The 20,611-nt window shown below is 42.7% G+C and overlaps 1 protein-coding gene across 2 annotated transcripts in view; it reads right to left on the reverse strand.

Moving 5' to 3' along the window:
* The window catches only part of LOC146068921 (GRAM domain-containing protein 2A-like), a 291,321-nt gene extending 271,173 nt beyond the window's left edge, over positions 1-20,148 (reverse strand). For both annotated transcript variants that reach the window (XM_083179269.1, XM_083179267.1), the window contains exon 1: positions 19,963-20,148. In XM_083179269.1, the coding sequence (XP_083035395.1) occupies positions 19,963-20,015 (53 nt within the window). In that variant the 5' untranslated portion in view covers positions 20,016-20,148. The remainder of the gene's footprint in view (positions 1-19,962) is intronic.
* Positions 20,149-20,611: the final 463 nt, after the last annotated feature.

The raw sequence follows: 20,611 nt of genomic DNA on the forward strand, positions 1-20,611 counted from the left end.
GGTTCCCAAAATACGAGGGACAAAGTGACTAGGGGTCCCCCGTATTTTAAGAACCAGCACCGGACACAACCAGCCAGCAGGGTAATGCCACAGCCGGGGGAAACTTATTATATAAGCTCCCGCGGCCAAAGCATTAACCCCCTGGCTGGTCAGCATGGGCAGGGGTCCTGGGGAAGTGGGGACCCCCCCAATGAAGGGGTCCCCCCCCTCCAGGACTTACCAGCCCATGCTGATAGTCCGGGGCTGTACCCGATGCCCCTGGCCGGTGGGCATCGGGCTGATGACTTGTGTAAAAAAAAGAATTAAAACTATTGTTTTATACTGGCGAACTATCAGTCCCAGCAAGCCTACTCCGCATGCTGGAACTTGGGGAACCACAAGTCCCAGCATGCGGGGCATTAAAGGGCCCGCTGGCACTTGTAGTTCTGCAGTGCAAAAAATAGTTAACAAAATCACACTGACACACTGTAAAATAAAACTTTAATACACACAAAACACACACACACTGATACTTACCTACCTTGAGCCCGTAGGTCGGTCCCTGGATCCTGGGTCCGTCCTCCGGGGCTCCAGGGCAGAAGAGTCCGGTTCCGGGGCCGTGGTCCTGGTTCCGGGGCTGGTCCTGGGGTTCCGGGGCTCCTGGGCTGCAGAATCCGGGGTCCGGGATCCGAGGTAGTCCCCAGGGGTACCTAAGGAAGCAAATCCAACTCACCTGGTCCCCGGCGGCGACCTCGGACTCCTCTCCAGTGACTGCGCTGCTCCCATTTGGTACCCGGCTTGCAGGACTTTGACCGGCGCTGAGATGTTTCCTCCTCGGCGTCTCTGCACAGAATGATTTCTTGGCCAATCAGGAGCCGAGAAAGTCGGTCAAAGTTCTGCAAGCCGGGTACCAGATGGGAGCAGCGCAGTCACCGGAGAGGAGTCCGAGGTCGCCGCCAGGGACCAGGTGAGTTGGATTTGCTTCCTTAGGTACCCCTGGGGACTACCTCGGATCCCGGACCCCGGATTCTGCAGCCCAGGAGCCCCGGAACCCCAGGACCAGCCCCGGAACCAGGACCACGGCCCCGGAACCGGACTCTTCTGCCCTGGAGCCCCGAAGGACGGACCCAGGATCCAGGGACCGACCTATGGGCTCAAGGTAGTTAAGTATCAGTGTGTGTGTGTTTTGTGTGTATTAAAGTTTTATTTTACAGTGTGTCAGTGTGATTTTGTTAACTATTTTTTGCACTGCAGAACTACAAGTGCCAGCAGGCCCTTTAATGCCCCGCATGCTGGGACTTGTGGTTCCCCAAGTCCCAGCATGCGGGGTAGGCTTGCTGGGACTGATAGTTCGCCAGTATAAAACAATAGTTTTAATTCTTTTTTTTACACAAGTCATCAGCCCGATGCCCACCGGCCAGGGGCATCGGGGACAGCCCCGGACTATCAGCATGGGCTGGTAAGTCCTGGAGGGGGGGGACCCCTTCATTGGGGGGGTCCCCACTTCCCCAGGACCCCTGCCCATGCTGACCAGCCAGGGGGTTAATGCTTTGGCCGCGGGAGCTTATATAATAAGTTTCCCCGGCTGTGGCATTACCCTGCTGGCTGGTTGTGTCCGGTGCTGGTTCTTAAAATACGGGGGACCCCTAGTCACTTTGTCCCCCATATTTTGGGAACCAGCGCCGGACCTTGAGCCTGGTGCTGGTTTCATAAAATCAAGGGGACCCCTATTTGTCGGGGACCCTGATTTTATGTCACCAGCACCGGCTCAGTGAGCCCGGGGCTGGTAATACTCGGGCGGGGGACCCCGCGCTCGTTTTTTGTTTTTTTTAACCCATTATTTTATTTTTTACAGCAGAACCCTGCACAGAACATTGCGATCTGTGCAGGGTTCTGGCTAATTCGCCTAACAGACCCTGGTCTAAAATAAGTGCGATAATTAGGCACCTAAAAAATGCGATGTGCAAATGCGCATTGCATTACATAAGCGACTTGTATAGTTTTCTATACGAAAACATCTGGATGCGATAAAAATGCGAATTTATCTCGCATTTTTATTCAGCATACCTTAACGCACATAATATGCGATTTCAGTCCCTTAGCACATCCCATTAAATTAACGATTTAATGGGAAAATGCAATATCGCCATTTTGTGGTCTAATTATCGCAAAAAAACGATAATCGCACAGCATAGAATGTCACCCCTAATGTTTAGAAAAATAAAATCAATTGATTCAATAATAACAGGTTTCAAAGATGTTGCACATACAGTATTGTCTTATTTTTTTATGTTCTGTTTTGAGTTAGTTTATACAAACCAATTGTGATTGATGTCTGCTATTATTAGACTGTTAGACTGGGTCAATAAGCACATAAAAAGGAAATAAAGAATAGCTGATCAATCCTGCCTAGTAATTAACACAGTGATTGGCATATACTGTATGTACTGCTGGACCCCACTGATAGAATTAACCTGTTATTTTTGAATCAATGTTCTTGATTTTATTTTTCTAAACATTAGATGTATTTGTTTATTACGCTGCTGAAGAAGGACCTTCTGGTCCGAAATGCATTTGGCGTGTCTTGCTTTTTAATAAATCGCTGAAAACGGACTTGACTGTTGGTATCCCTGGGCTCCAGCTTCTCCCAGTATCCGGAACTGTTGGGAGTCTGTACCGGGTAACTTTCTGTTGGACCGCAGTTGTGCCTTGAGCGAGTTTTATCTATATGCTTGCATTAAGCATTTAAAGTGTAAGTGCACTTCTTTATTAAATTCATTTGTTTAAAAGTTTTGCACTATATTTTTCTTTATTGTGTCATTTCATATTATATGCCAATATTGAGGACGTGACTATTGGAGGATTCTACCAGCAATAATCCTACCTTTCATGGATACCTTCATTTGGTGACATTAACTCTTTGTGATTATTTTCACATGAACTGAGCTTATTTGAGAACACCACAAGCGCTAATTCTGCAGTTTCACTTTTTCTTGCTATATGTTCTATGTAAGGTGATTATTGAATGTCACCCTAACTGTAGATAAGCTGCATGTGTGTTGTGCGCACCTGTTCACAAAATATTTTTTACTGTAAACAGCATAATGCTCTTTAACATATTTAATTGTTAATATATAGCTTATGTTTGGCATAATTATATGCTCTATTGCAGCCCATTAATGTTCCCAGCACAGGGGATGCAAAACTGTTTTTCAGACCAATTTAAGTTTAACCCCTTCCCGCCGCAGCCTGTTTTTGCCTTCCTGACAGAGCCCTTTTTTTCAAATCTGACATGTATCACTTAAGTGGGGATAACTTTTTTTTGCTTTTACTTATCCCAGTGATTTTGAGATTGTTTTCTTGTGACACATTGTACTTCAAGTTAGTGGTAAATTTTCGTCAATACAGTCTGTGTTTTTTTGTGAAAAATACCAAAATGTCGTAAAAAAATGGAAAATTTTGCAATTTTCAAAATGTTAAATTTTCTGCTTGTGAGACAAATAATCATACCACTCAAAATAGTTAATAACTAACATAGACCATATGTCTACTTTATGTTTCCATCATTATTTCAACCTCCTTTTAATTTTTTTGGACACTAGGAGGCTTAAAATATGAATAGCAAATTCTCAAATTTTCAAGAAAATTTCAAACACTGATTTTTTTAGGGACCAGTTCAGTTCTGATGTGACTTTGAGGGACTTGTACTGTATGTGAGACACCCCCATAAATGATGCCATTTCAAAAACTGCACCCCTCACAGTATTCAAAACAGCATTTTGGAAGTTTGTTAACCCTTTAGGTGTTTCACAGGAATTAAAACAAAGTGTAGGTGAAATTTCAAAATTTCATTTTTTTTGCAGATTTTCAATTTTAATACATTTTTCTAAGGAACACAGTACATTTTACTAGAGAAATGTGACTAAAAATTGATTCCCCCAATTCTTTTGTTTTCATAAATATCCTATATGTGGCCCTAGTGTGCACGTTGACCAAACCACAGGCTTCATAATAGAAGGAGCACCTACTTGATTTTGGAGCCTCCTTTTTATGAGATTATTTTTTAGGCACCATGTAGGTTTCTAGGCACCATAAGATGCTAAAAGTTAGGAACCCCCCCACAAGTGACCCCATTTTGCAAACTACACCCCTCAGGGAATTCATCTAGGGGTATAATGTACATTTCAAACCCCCAGGGGTTTCACCAATTGTGGTACAACTGGGCTGTGCAAATGAAAAATTACATTTTTTTACACAAAAATGCAGTTCTGGCTCAAAATTTTTCATTTTCATAAGGTATGAAGGAGAAAAAGCACCCCAAAATCTGTGCACAAATTTCTCCCGAGTATGGCAATGCCTCACATGTGACCAAAAAATACCATTTGGGTGCATGGCAGGACTCAGAAGGGAAGGAGTGATTTTTGTATTTTGCAGCTCAGATTCTGGTGGAATTTTGGTGGGTGCTATGTCGCATTAGCAAGACCCCCGAAGCACCAATACAGTGGAAGCCCCCCACAAGTGACCCCATTTTGCAAACTACACCCCTCAGGGAATTCATCTAGGGGTATAGTGTACATTTCAAACCCCCAGGGGTTTCACTAATTTTGATACAACTGGGCTGTGCAAATGAAAAATTACATTATTTTACACAAAAATGCAGTTCTGGCTCAAAATTTTTCATTTTCATAAGGTATGAAGGAGAAAAAGCACCCCAAAATCTGTGCCCCAATTTCTCCCGAGTACGGCAATGCCTCACATGTGACCAAAAAATACCAGTTGGGTGCATGGCAGGACTCAGAAGGGAAGGAGTGATTTTTGGATTTTGCGGCTCAGATTCTGGTGGAATGAATGGTGGGTGCTATGTGGCATTAGCAAGACCCCCGAAGCACGGTGAAATGATGAACCTAATAATTAGAGACAGGATTATATGCAACAAAAAAAGCTTGAAATATGCATGCAAATATGCATGAAAAATACTTAAAATATGCATGAAAAGTGTTAAAATATGCTACATTAAATAATAAAAAAAGTAATTTTTTACTTATTTATTTAAAAATCAGCATACAAGTAGTTGCAAATAAACATAAAAAATAGGCCCACAGCATACTGCAGCGTCCAAAGCTCTTCTTGCATCAACTACATGGACCCTCATCTGCAGGATCAAATGTCAGCATAACGTGTGAGGGCGGCGCAGTGGAAGGCTTCCTCCCTGCGCCGCATACTCACTGTGACACAGCATTTTCTCTGCGCCATGTGATTTCACAACCCTGCTGCCCTCCTCCTCTGCTGCAGAACTCTGTCTCTTGGTGTAAAGTCCCAGGCCAGGGGCAGGCAAAGTTTCATGAGCTTCATGACGGCATCCGCCCTGACTGACTTTTATCAACATGGATTGGAAGCCTAGAGCAGTGTCAGACATAGCATACATCCAAGGTTCCCCACACTGCGCACATATTGCCCCAGCCTGCACACTCTACCACTACCTGGCAAGCAGCAGCAGGGCAAAGCATTGCTGTGACTCGCGGGTGGGAAGAGGACGGGGCCTAAAATATGCACCATCGATAGATTTTAGGCAAAATATGCAATAACCAGTAAGAATGGGCAAAATATGCAAATGCATATGCAAATATGCAAATGCATATAATCCTGTCTCTACTAATAATCCATAGATGTGTGGTATATTTTAAAACACTCCTTTATACATAGGCCGGGTTTGTCGGGGCAAGTGTCACACTGGAAAATAGTTTGCTTTCTTATTCCCTTTTTATAGCAAACTTTGCACCTTTTTTGTGTCCTGCCCTTTTTTCCAGTGGAGGGGATTTCATCAGGAAAATGCTGCCCTGGTACAATACGGGGGCCAGTACTAGAAGTACTGGGGCCCTCTGCCTGCTGGTTCCCAAATATTAGGCCCTTTATGACTTCCTCTTGAAAGTGCATAAATGTCCCCCTCTGGCTGGTAGAACGGAATAGCACGTAAGCGTTATACAGTGCCATCTGGATGATATACACGGCCAGCTTCTTGTACCAGATTTTTGTTTTCCGCAGGGCACTGTACGGCTTCAGTACCTGATCTGAAAGATCCACTCCGCCCATGTACTTATTGTAATCCAGGATACAATTAGGTTTTGAGGTGTGGGTACTGGTACCTCGTACAGGGACGGAGGTGGTACTGTCTCCGTGAATTGTTGTCAGTATAAGGACATCCCTCTTGTCCTTATATTTGACCAACAACATATTTTCAGTGGATTGTGCCCTGCTTTCACCCCTTCTCATTACTTGGGCAATGTGCGTTTTTGGGAGGCCTCTTTGGTTCTTGCGCACAGTACCGCAAGCTGCTGTACCTCTTGAACCAAGGGCCTTAAACAGGGGGATGCTAGTGTAAAAGTTATCCACATAGAGGTGATAACCTTTATCCAGGAAGGGGTGCACTAAATCCCAGACAATTTTTCCACTAACACCTACGAGGGAGGGGGGGCATTCTGGCGGTTCAATTCTTGAATCCTTCCCTTCATATACCCTAAACCTGTGAGTGTACCCTGAGGTGCTTTCACACAGCTTATACATTTTTATGCCATACCTTGCCCTCTTATTGGGAAGGTACTGGCGGAATTTAACCCTTCCTTTAAAATGTATAAGGGACTCGTCTATGCAAATGAATTTATCTGGGATGTACATCTCTGCAAATTTGGCACTGAAATGATCAATGACCGGCCTGACTTTGAATAGCCGGTCAAAGGTGGGATCATCTCTGGGTGGGCACTGTGCATTATCGTTGTAATGCAAAAATTTAAGGATTAACTCAAAACGAGTCTGGGTCATGGCCATACGGTGAAGTGGGGTGCTGTACAGAACATCTGTACTCCAATATTGCCTAATTTCTGGCTTTTTTACTATGCCCATATGAAACACCAGACCCCAAAACGTCATCATCTCTACTGCATCTACAGGGGTCCACCTAGCAAATGATGACGTGGGGTTTTGAGCAATAAACTGCTGGGCATATAAATTAGTTTGGTCCACCATTAAATTTATAAAATCATCAGAGAAAAATAATTTGAAAAAGTCAATTTCTCTGAGACCTGTGGAATCAAATTGGATTCCTGGGATGGCCAAAAACTCAGGAACCTGGGGCTCAAAATTGTCTGGTGGTGGGGTCCATACGAGATCAATTATTGGGGGGGGGTCTCAGCTGCTCTACGGGGGCGTCTTTGAGGGGGTCCCTCATCACTAGAGGAGGAAGAGGAGCTTAAGATGAATCCTTCAAATTCCCCGCTTGCATCACTGGCTGTGTCAGAGTCAGAGGCAAGCATGGCATATGCCTCCTCCGCTGAATACATTCTTCTGGATGACTGGGATGACATTTGGGATGACATTTGGGATGCCATTTTTATTTTTGTGTTTCTGGTAGTGAAATGTTTCAACACGTGTATAGTGTAGGGGGGGTACAAACTTTATTTCAACCCGGGGGGGTATGTAGTGTGTAGTGTGTATGTAGTGCAGAAAAAAAAAAAAAAAAAAGGTCCTGCGCCAAAAATTGAGCACAGATGTTGGTCAGTAACGTCCGTCACTGAACAGCGCTCAAAGGCAACAGGAATTTGATAAAAAAAAAAATAGATCAACCCTGTGCCGAAAAAGCTGATCAGTGATGTACGTCACTGATCAGCGCACAGTGGCCACAGGACACCCACAAAATCACAGTGTGTGTAAAAAAATAAATAAAAAAAAAGACCCCACAGCACCCTCAAAAAAAAAAAAAAGGTGATCACTGATGCGACACTGATTACCAGTGAGGGGCAGCAGGTGCACAACCTTTGGTGCAACTGACAGTGCAACTGGCAGCAACTGACAGGTATATATATATATAAAAAAAAAACCTGCACCCCCAAAAAGTTGCTGATCAGCACAGATATACTGATCAGCACAAAAGGGGGGGCAGCAGACACAAAATATAGCACTCTCTATCACTCTCTGTCACTATCTCTCTCTATCTCTCTATCTCTCACTATCTATCACTCTATGACACTGCAGCAGCAGCACTGACAGTTATATATATAAAAAAAACCCTGCACCCCCAAAAAGTTGCTGATCAGCACAGATATACTGATCAGCACAAAAGGGGGGGCAGCAGACACAAAATATAGCACTCTCTATCACTCTGTCACTATCTCTCTCTATCTCTCACTATCTATCACTCTATGACACTGCAGCAGCAGCACTGACAGGTATATATATATATAAAAAAAAAACCTGCACCCCCAAAAAGTTGCTGATCAGTTAATTTATACTGATCAGCACAAAAGGGGGGGCAGCAGTCAGTTGCACACGCAGCACAGCTGTATATATATAAAAAAAAAAACCAGCACCCCCAAAAAGTTGCTGATCAGCACAGATATACTGATCAGCACAACAGGGGGGGGGCAGCAGACACAAAATATAGCACTCTCTGTCACTATCTCTCTCTATCTCTCTCTATCTCTCTATCTATAACTCTATCACACTGCAGCAGCACAACACAGGAAGTCACAAGAAGTCACAAGATCCAGGAAGCATCCAGCACGCTACAAGCAGTGATCAGGTAAGTATTTGCAAGGATCAGGTCAGTATATCACGGCAGATAGGCACGGTGACCGCACTGCACGCAATTCCAGACCGGAATGGCGTCTGCAGTGCAGTCACCGTTAGTTTAAATCACCCTCCATGGCTGTGATTGGTCCGTCGGTCCGACGGACCAATCACGGCCTTTGGGGGCGGGTGGGGTGAGGTGGGGTGACACCAGTGTCACCCTTACACCCCGTGGTGATTGGTGCTGTACTTTACAGCACCAATCACCACCGATCCCTGTGTCACCGGCGAACGTTATTCGCCGGTACACAGAAAACGCTGTAATTGGCTGTTCACATTTGAACAGCCAATCACAGCGATCGCCGAACGGGGGGGGCATCGCTGCCCCCCCTGGGCGGCGAGGGGGGATGTCTGCTGTCAGGGACAGCAGACATCTCCAAACTGTCACCGCGTCTATAGACGCGGTGACAGTTTAAAGCCATGACGTACATTTATGCCATGCGTTGGGAAGTACATCCCGGCCATGACGTAAATGTACGTCAAATGTCGGGAAGGGGTTAAAATAAACTGCCACAAGTAAAGACCATATACAGAAGTGTTTTAAATACTGCACCTAAAGAACAGAGTGTAATGCATTGTTTACTGAACTTACTGTAGCATTCAGTAGAGTTTGTAAAGTAAAGAGTTAGTTCGACATTAGAAGACATAGGTGTGCATTATTCTATTAAGGGCAAACAAAAGGAATTTACCCTGATTTTTTGCCCCAAGTTTTTCTTCTTGGTCACTTCAACTACAGAGCATCTTCTCCAAAAAAAGGAAAAGCTCGTACTGTTTTTTACTACGCTAAAGTATATTAATGAACCACTCTAAGACATCCTGACATAATTTTAACTAGATCGAAGCATCTTCATAGGTTTCATTATTTTCACCTAAAAAGTGAAACTTTAGGCCTCTTGCCAGAACAGAAGATGTTGACATATAAAAATGCTTTTGCACGTTTCTTATTCTTATTTCCACACTAGCCGATTTTGAATTTCTCAAATAAAAATTTTCCACTCTGTCCTATATATATATATATATATATATATATATATATATATATATATATATATATATATATATATATATATATATATATATATATATATATATATATATATATATATATATATATATATATATATAGCGATGCTGCACGGGTGGGACTCCAGAAAAAACGACAGGTAGACAGGTGTCAAGTGACCAACGTTTCAAATGTTATATTAACATTTTTCATCAGGGTGTGCAGTTTGGTCCAGTGCTAGGCGGCTGTGAGATTCACTCAAGGAACCAGTGGATTCACTTGATTCATCTTGAATCCCTCCCCCTTTCCTTTTTTGCACAAAAAAGGCACCATCTGGAAATTGAAAACCACACTACATTGTATAGGATTAAAGACCTTATAAGGACTTATCCATTGTATATGAAGTCAGAATTCTGAAGGCTCTGTATACACTCCTGAGCTACGTTTGGATAAAATTAACCCCTGCGGAAGTCGCCGGGTCGACGAAACGCGTTGGGTTATTCCATTAACTGACTGAAATGAATATACAGATGAAAAAAATGTTTTATTGTAATTTTTAAATCATTTGTATTAAATATTTCTGTAAAAGAATCACTACTGTATTCTATCATTGATCTGGTGGAGGATACTTCAACATAGGGCGCACTGGGATAATTTCTTTGTTCCATTTTCTGTCCATATCCCCTGCTAACAGAGGGGATTCTCCTAGTTGCTACCCATCTCAACTTTTAAATCTTAGCGCATTGAAGGGGTACTTTTTCTTGTTCATATATATATATATATATATATATATATATATATATATATTAGATAGATAGATAGATAGATAGATATGGCTATGCTACAACTGGTGTACTAAATATAATCTAGTTTATAAAAATACATAGGGGGAAATTTACTAAAATGGGAATTAGACTTCACATGGGATGTTGCTATGGGCAACCAATCAGAATCTACTTATTATTTATTTAGCACCCTCTAGAACAGGGGTGGGGAACCTCTGGCCCGCGGGCCGTAAACAGCACCCATAGCCAGTTTGCCCGGCCCGCCCGTCCAATCTGATCCACTTGTATCCTGATCCACTGGAGAGGATCAGGAGTTTTCCCGAGAGGTGGTGTCGCGCCCGCCATGCACTACCATGGGCTGGAGTGAGGTCTCGCAAGAGGTGGTGCCATGCCTTATACACTCAGGGGTCCAGCAGCAGCCATCACACTGTAGTAAGGGGCAGCTTCAGGTAGTTGTATGATGGCGGCAGCGATGGCCAGAGCTGACCATACAGATACAGCCCTGCTGGAGGGGGACAAAGTTAAGGGCCACGCAGGGGGACGGGGGAAGCCGCACACTAGGCTGAGTTGACAGACACTGGGGGGGGGGTTCCTTTGCCTGCTGCACCTCACTGGCCCTGGTGGCCTCCTGCGCTGCTCCTGTCACCTGAACACCCAGTGACTGGCAGTTTACATTCAATCTGTGGCCTCTTATCCGCCTCTGGGATCCATAATTCTGTTAACATGGCCCTGCTATCCATCTCCCTTACACTACTGTCACCCACTGCCTGTCACCCCACACTGCTGTCATCCACTGCCCGTCACCCTCAAGCTGTGGTCACCCACTGCCCGTCACCCTCACGCTGCTGTCACCCACTGACCATTACCCTCACGCTGATGTCATCCACTACCCGTTGCCCTCACCCACTGCCCATCAGCCTCACACTGCTTTCATCTGCTACCCGTCACCCTCACCCACTGACCATCAACTCACGCTGCTGTCATCCACCTATGGATAATTTTTGTATGGCCCCCAAATGATTTTATAAATATCCAAATGGCCCTTTGTAGAAAAAAGGTTCCCCATCCCTGCCCTAGAAGCTAGTAGACAGGATCTGATTGGTTACCCATAGCAACATCATATGTGAAGTCTTATTCCCATCTTAGTAAATTTCCCCCATAGTGCGTTGTAGTATTTATAGTAATAAACCTATCCAAATAAATGGTACAAAATTTACAATATACCTGCAAAAGCAATATGAGGAGAAATGGTTTTCCTTTACAAATAACACAGTGCGTAAAGCGATACATAAGAGATACATAAAAAGATTTATTAATAATAATCTAACTAGACATAATGGGGGAAATTTACTAAAGGAAATTTGTAAAAAATAGGTGTATTTGTATCCAGAAATACACTTATTTTTGACATTTACTATCCCGAAAATATGGCAATTCCTATTCGTATTGATAGCACATCAATACGAATATGAATTGCCGTATTTTCGGGATAGTAATACTGCTTTCACATTGCAGAAATGGGTAATGACACGGTATTCTTAAATGGGACTTTAAAACGGGTCTGAGCCTTGAGACCTTTCACATTGCAGGTGAAAACCGTTTCAAAAAATCATTTAATACCATTCAAACATTCAACCCGTTTAACCCCCAAGGGACACGTTTCAAGCCATTGAAATAGAGCCATTCACACTGCTGAAAAAACGTCTTTAAAACATGTAGAACTCTGCTTTTTTACCGTGTTGAAATACCAGTTAACTTTAACCGGTAAATCAACTTTGGCACTTTCACATTGCAGCCTTAAACATTTTAAAATGGGAAAAAAACGGCAATATACCGTTTTAAAAGTGCGATGTGAAAGGGGTATAAATGTCAAAAATAAGTGTATTTCTGGATACAAATACACCTATTTTTTTTACAAATTTCCTTTAGTAAATTTCCCCCAATACATCCTAAATAAAATACTATAACAAGGTAAAAAAGGATTAAATAAAGTACAATAAAGGATATTCTCCAGCGAGAATACCTAAGCCCCTGGCACATGTTAGTTTTCACTTTAATCTCCAAAGTGAAAACTATGCTTAATACATCTGCCCCAATATTTTCTCCAGGCTTAATACATCTGCCCCAATATATCAAAATTCAAGGCATGTATTGAAAAGTAACTAGAAATTGTTACATAGCTGTTATATTGAATCTGTTTGGAATATAGTGCAATTTGATAGTCTTATTTGGTAGTTAGTAATAAGTTGTACATTTAAAAGTCACTATCGGGCGCATCGACTGCAGCGCAGTGTGCCGTGGGCACCTGCTTCACTTGGTGGCGGGGTGATATAAGGTATGTTTGTTACTGTATTTGGTTATCCTGATGACGATGTAATCTAATACATCGAAAATGTTTGATCCTTGACCTGCGTCTGTTGTCTTCATTATCCGGGTGCCACCGCATTGTGCTGTATATACTCACCCATCCAGGGTGTTTGGGAAGGCACCGGAGCATTTATTGGGACCGTTTAGGTGTGCTGCCACTAGAAATTGTATACATTTAAAAGTTAATTTACACTTACTTGATTTAATGTAGATGTGATTTGTGAAGTTAAACCATTTCTCCTCATATTGCACTTATATTGTAATTTTTGTACAATTTATTTGGATTATTTACTTATTTATTTATACAATTTATTTGGTTTATTACTATATATATATATATATATATATATATATATATATATATATATATATATATATACAGGGCTATTTTTGTGCAGGCTCCAGCAGGAACTGTGGCCCTTATTCTAGTTCACTCTTTCTGACAAAATATTCCTCAGATGGACAAACCCATGTGCACTGCAGGTGAGGCAGGTGTTACTTGTGCAGAGATAATTAGATTTGGGTGGGGTTTTACACCTGCCACACCTGCAGTGCACATGGGTTTGTCCATCTGAGGAATATTTTGTCAGAAAGAGTGAACTAGAATATGGGCCACAGTTCCTGCTGGAGCCTGCACAAAAATAGCCCTGTATATATATATATATATATATATATATATATATATGGCTACGCTTTTGGCCGGACCCCTGGGAGATATATATATATATATACATATACATATATATATATATATATACACACCTGACCTGTGAGTGCTGACACCCTGTCGCATTGCTTCATATTGGAGTTCTCTCCTAGTTCAGCACCCGGGCAAGCTGATTGCCACGAGCCCAGTTGGAGTGCCAATACCTACAAGTGTATATATATACACATGTATACATACATACATATACACACACACACACACACACACACACACTACAACACACTATATATTTTTATAAACTATATTATATTTACTACACCAGTCGCAGTGATCTACTACCCTCCTTTTACTCCCATTCCCGATTGCAGGACTTTCTTCGGGCTGCACCCACTCTGTGGAATGCCCTCCCACACACAATAAGACTCTCCTCCAGTCTCCAGACCTACAAGCAGTCCCTGAAAACTCTTCAGGCAAGCTTATCAAATTCCAGAACCAGACACTTAACCGTCATATACCGTTCCTATCTAATCACATCCTCCTGACCCCTGGCCAAACTGTTGGGTCACCATATCATACAGCACAACAGGAACCTTTGTGTCACGTTTCGTGAAGCACCAGCCGGAGTGTAATGGAGGCTGGGCGCTTTAATGTAGGGCTGCTGCATGAACGACAGACTGGAGTGAAGCAATTGGATAAAATTAAACCTTTTTGAATGAAGATACTGCGGTACAAGATATGAATGATGGCACAATGAATTACTGTAGATATTGATAAATTGGAACAAGACAATAATAAACAATACTTGAAAGAGCTTAAAGATGATGGAGAAGTTGAATGATTGGATGATTGAAGGATTGGATGGTTGGATGATTGAAAGATTGGATGAAAGATTGGATGATTAGATGAAGAAGGGAATAAGGAGAAGATGAAGTCCAGTTGAATCTGTGATGAATGAGATCGTAGCTGCAGAACCAGGGATGCTGACCACGGATAATAACGGTCAGGAGTACAGGATGAAGATGACACCCTTTGGGGGGTTAACCTTGACCTTATCCTAAATAGGCGGCAGAGGGTTCCGTGATGATATGGTGGAGCAGTGGACGATCAGCAGGGAGATCAGGATAGACTTTACCAAAAGACGATGGATACTACAGGGATAGCCAGGAATGTCCAATGATGCTAATAGGTGGACATCATTGTACTGACTGCCGGTCTGGCCCGGCTAGTCAGTATTTAAGGGTTGAGCTAGGCGATGATTGGCTGCGCGAGTGACATCACACTTGGAGCCGCGCAGCATAGGCTGTGAGAACCAAAAAGATGGCCGTCGCCAGGTGCGGCGACAGAAACCAGCCGGCGGAGAACATATGCGGAGGCGCTGCAGCCGGCGCTTCCCAGCCTGAGGCCTAACATGATGCGGACACCATCATGGTGGCTCGTGCCTCACGCCACGGCAGGAGACTGCACACCACAGCTGTCACCCGGTGGTGACAGAGTGACAGAACGCAGACAGCCGGCATGGGTATCAGCAGCGAAGGTGAGGACCGGGACAGCACAGGGAGCCAGAGTAGCTGAGATGGTGGTCGTGACACTTTGCATTCTGGTGGAATTAATGCAATAAAGAATATCTATCCTTGTGTATCAATGCCTATTTCCCTATATTTCCCTTGCGAGCAGGGCCCTCATACATTGACTGTCTGTAAACACCCAGTTTGTTGTATCACTGTCTTCTATTGTAAAGCACAATGGAATATGCTGCGCTGCAGTATATAAGAAACTGTTACTAAATAAATAACAAATAATAATAGCAGTCAAATTTGGGCATTGCTAGCATTTGGAGCAGTATAGTTTCTAGACAGTTTGGCACAGTAAAACATGTGCCCTGACCATCCCTCCTAAAAACAAGACATTTGCACATGCTGAAAAAAGGAGACGTGACTTTGCTACAATGAACGTGGCTCTGCAGTTAAAGACTACATTATTTGGATGTCTGCAAATGTGGGGAAGGAGGAAGTTTGAGAAATGTCATTAAGGAATCTAATCCCATTTTTCCACCAGCTTCTAAATGCACCTGGGGTGCAACCCGGGCGAAAATTTGGATCATTAAATAGATCCAAACAACACACCCTATCCTTCATATATATTTCTTTCAATATCTTCAACTCAGACATTTTCATTCCTCAGTTAATACACAAGTCACTGCTAGGCCACTCTCTTCTATAGAACACTTAGCTTTTCATAAGTCACCTGCAAAAGGCCTAATTTCAACTTTATATCTTTCTCTATTACCTCAGACTTCTAATATTAGAGATTCGTATGTGAAGGCTTGGGAATCAGACCTAGGTGAAACGCTACGGGACGATGAATGGTTTGACATTTACTCTAACATTGCCTCTAGTTCAATATGTGTAAAGCTGAAAGAAAATGCATATAAATTACTCTATAGATGGTATTATGTCCCAGTTAGACTTAATAAAATGATTGCGGATATATCCCCCTATGCTGGAGATGTAAAAACTCGGATGGTACTTTTTTGCATATCTGGTGGGACTGCCCGGTTTTGTCCCCTCTTTGGCAGAAGCTGGCAACCTTAGCTAATTCTATTTTATTTTTGCGAATTCCATTTAAGCCTGGCTATTTCCTCCTCTCTATGGATATCCTAGAAACAACTTGTGCTAAGAGCAAATTGTTCACTCACATGGTTCTGGCGGGCAGAACCTGTATTGCGGGTCACTGGAGATCTCCAGCTGTACCGTCTCTAGATGAGGTAACTGCTAAGATCTGGCATATTCATTCAATGGAGTACATAACTAGTATCTTAAAATGTTCTTCCGCAAAATTTATCAAGATCTGGGAGCCCTGGACCACATATTTTAATGTACCCCCAGCCTTCCACTAGAATCAGAGGAACTGATTTCCTGGTGAGTTGGGCAAGACCATTCGGGTAGGAGCCCCTTCTTTCCGGTCCCCCCCCTTCCCCTCCCTTTTTTCTTCTTCTGGTTTTCCTTCTCTTTTTCACCCTCCTTTACTTTTCTATTAACTTTCTTTCTGTAGCTTATAACAGTATTGTTATGTAAGTTTATATGTGTATGTATATGTCTATGGGTGTGTATATGTATATATATGTAATTTTATGTGTGTATGTATGCATGTATGTGTGTATATGTGTATGTATGTGTGTATATTTTGTATTATTTATCTCTGTTTATAAGCATTATATATTATCACCCTTAAAAACAAAAGAGATGCCTGTATATTTGGTCCAGGTTGTCGAACCTCTGCGTAGATTCTTCAATATTGCGTTGATTGTACACATTTGGACCCTGTTCCTTATTATGTCATTATGTTTTACATTCTTTTTATGTTTTTCATCCTTGTATCCTTGGCATCTCATTAATAACATTTATTTGTAAAAAAAATACTACATTATTACCCTAATTTTTGACCCTGGACACCCAGCCAGTGGCCCCCACATGAAAAAACATACACCATATTTTATGCTCCACATGTGTGGAGGCAGGGGCAGATTTGCCCGCCGGGAAACCGGGCCATTTCCAGGTGGGCCAGCCTAAAACTCTTCAAAACCGGGCCGCCACGCTCCACCCTGGGCTGGCTGGGCACTTTGCCCAAAACCCAAATGGCCGCAGGAAGGCTGCTGCGCATGCGTGACATCGCGCAGCACCTCCCATGGGCCTTCTGCTGCTGGGAACACACAGGGGTAGGCAGTGGGCTACATGCGACGCTGTGAGAGGATCCGGGAGAGCTGCTGCTGCCCTGTGACTTGGAGCCAGCCAGCTCCTTCACTGCAGAGGAGAGGTTCCTGAGGCTCCCAGCACCCGTTCCACCTCTGCTTGTCATCTAGACTGGAGCCAGCAGGTGAGCCCCCACCCCCCCGCATTACATAGACCACCGCCGACCCCCCCCCATTACAATTACATACACTGCTGCCACCGCCCCCCCCCCCCCGGGCTGGATTCAAGTCCCAATCCGCCCCTGTGTGGAGGGCAGGGGAACTGAGTTCCACCGCCTGTAATGTTGATGTGGAAATAGTTGAAATCTCCACCTTGGCCCTGCACAGTAATTCTACCGGGAAAGTATTATAGTTTGCAGGGGTGTCAAAAACCATACCTCTGGCCCTGGCTCTACCTAATGGGGGGTGGTGAGGGGTAAGAATCAGGTGGGAGGAATCAGGTGGCAGAGGAAAAGGAGTTCCCTCATCTCTCCAGGAGCATGTTAAGCCCTACCCACACAGTAAGATCTACTGTACTTGTTGAATAAAAGACGCTGATACGGATGAAGGGTTCTTCATAGTGCCATAAATTGGCCATTAGAAACCTTATTTCAAATGCATGTAGCCAATAGGATTATAACAAATGCAGGGGAAAGGCACTGATGATTCCATTTGAATGTATATATCTCTGATTTATTTTTCCTGCCAAAAATGTAACAGCTGCATAATATGAGTAAAGTGCAATCAGGGAAATTCAGTGAGATTGCTACTATTTCTACTATTTCAGGGAGTCTCCCGGAGAAAGTAGGAGGGTAGGAAACTATGGCCCTCATTCTGGTTGACACTCAAAGCTGCAAATTTCCCCACACGGCTGGAAATGGATGTTTAGCATAAACATACATTGTCAGCCTTGCGTGCAGGGGCAAAATCATTAGATGGTCGCTGACCATCAAATGATTTTGCAAATGCTCGATACCGCTCTGTCTTAGTTCTGCTAAATCCCTGTACGTGAAGCGGGTGGACAACGGACATCCGCTAATGGGCGCATTAGCATGGGAATGCCCAGTGATTTCATGGGAACGCCCATGAAACACTGGGTGTTCCCATAGGCGCAACCCCTTGCCACTGCCCCACACCCCTTGCCCACACTGCTGGGTGCAACTGGGCTGGCAAAGAAGCAATTGACCACACCCTCTTCCACAAAGGGGCTGCACATGCGCATAAAAGTTTATGTGCATGCACAGTCATTAAACGTCGCTCCCCTGTCCAAACACGCATGGGATCGAAGCTACCAGAATGACCTACTATGAACAGAAGTTTAATGTTTCAAATTACATTTTTTTATGTATTTAAAAGTATCAAATCACTGCAGCCATACACAAAAAAGATTTATCTGTCCAATCTATCTAGTGGAAACAAAAATCTGGTATGCTCCCATACACAGACCGTGGACATTCAGATAAATTGGTTAAATCTATTTAACACATTTATCCGAACAATAGCTTTTGTCCATTTTGGAGCAAACAGTTGATTGTCATATGGTAGTAGTAATATTACTGAACAAATTTCTATTAAGAGAATTTGCAATTCAGGCGATTTATAGAATGACTGTGCAGGGTTCATGTTGAAAGTGTGCTGGGGCACATTGCGAAATACCCGTACACAGTTTGACAGGAAGCTAGCATTCTGAGCGATATCTTTTACTTTCTCATCTAGTGTGATGCCCAAACAGTTATGCAATGCCAAATGAACTATTTTCAATTCAAAATAAATGACAATATTTATTGGAATGCGGTCTCATTTGTATACAGCATATATTTGCCTACATTTGAAAACTAGCTTCAGGGAGATTATAGTTGGTAATAGAATTTTGCAAAGCGCCCCATTGAGGGGGGTGTGTCATGCTCCACCCAAAGAGCGTGTCTAGTTCCATATATGGAGAGATTGTGAAAAGAGATTGTGAATGTGGCCCCTAGAAGTGTGGGTGTGTACTGCTACATCTGAGAGGCATCTTTTAAAATTACATATCCAAATGTAGATGAGCCCCAAAGCAGTTAGTAAGAGCTACTATACTAGGTAAAATGCTGGGAAATTGTGCCGATGATTCAATGAAAATGTATCTCACATTCCTTTTTCCCCAAAAAATGTAACAGTGTAATGTGGGCTAGATAAAGTGAGGGAGATTGCTAGACTAATGAAGGAGAGAGGAAGTTTGCTGTTATTTCTGGGAGTATCCTGCAGAATGCATGAGGGTAGGCAACTATGGATACAGAAGAGTCACACTCCCATCTTTCATGTCCCTTGCTGGGTGTTTACCTTCCTTATGTCTACATACTAATGTACATAAACTCACTTTATTTAAATGGTTAAAATAAAAAAAATAAGTAGAGTTGATGTAGGATATACAAGAAATTGTAAAATAACATTTCTGAACGTATAAAAAAAAGTGCTGTATACAGTATATGGTTTGTGGTATACGCTAGATCCTTAGAAGCTGCTGTGAGCATATGGCTAGCACTTGTCATAAGAAGCAATTTACTGCATTAGTAGAAGATAATCTCTGAACCCATCACACTATAAATAGAGGTTTTGTTCTATTTTTCTCAACATATATTATCCCAGAACTGTACTAAAACATTTATCATTTTGAAATAATAAATATAATTTCACATATCCTAATGTAGAACTACAAGTACAGGCCTTGTATTTGTTCCTTATGCCATTAGGCTTTTTACTGAAAGTACCTGCTATGAGGAAAACTAGCAAAGCAAGAAACAAGCACAGTTTGGTTTACAAATACTATAAAATCACTCACTCAACATTCCCACTTGAAGTAATTGTGTCCACAGCTTGTAGTGAAGGGTTCATGAGGAAATCTCCACGTATTGCCTAGGCCTTCGTTTCTGTCTTTTTATACTGTATGTCTTTTCCCCCCCACTTTTTGCAGCTTCTTACGCCTTCACTCTTCTTTTTCTGCTAATATGCACTTTATTTTTCTCCTTTCCTGCCCAGCTCCCTCTCTAATTCCCAGTGTCAGCAGCAAGGTCAAAGTCCACAATTCATAGTTCACTCCCCTTTCTTGTTTAGTAATATTCCCACAAGAAGACCTGCCCTTAGCAAAAATAATGTATTAATAACAATGATACTATATCTTATCCAATGATAAGATGATAGTTACCAAGTGAGACACCTAATGGTCATATGCTTTATCTGAATTCTACATAGAATTTGGTGCAGATCATCTGACACATTTCTGTCCAATACCTTCTAGTATATACAGGTCTATACATTTTTCTGACTGTAAAGCAGTGTACACACAGGATTCAATCCTGGTGATTTTTACTGAGCCCCGTGTGTAGAGACGATAACTATATCCTTTCAGCCCCGGGAGCCGTGGCCAAATACAAATGGCAGTATTCAATGCTCAGGATTCACTGTTTGTTTTTTTCGGCGAATTAGGCTGT

This window comes from Crinia signifera, chromosome 1 (assembly GCF_055691185.1).
Source record: "Crinia signifera chromosome 1, ASM5569118v1, whole genome shotgun sequence".
Lineage (NCBI taxonomy): Eukaryota > Metazoa > Chordata > Amphibia > Anura > Myobatrachidae > Crinia > Crinia signifera.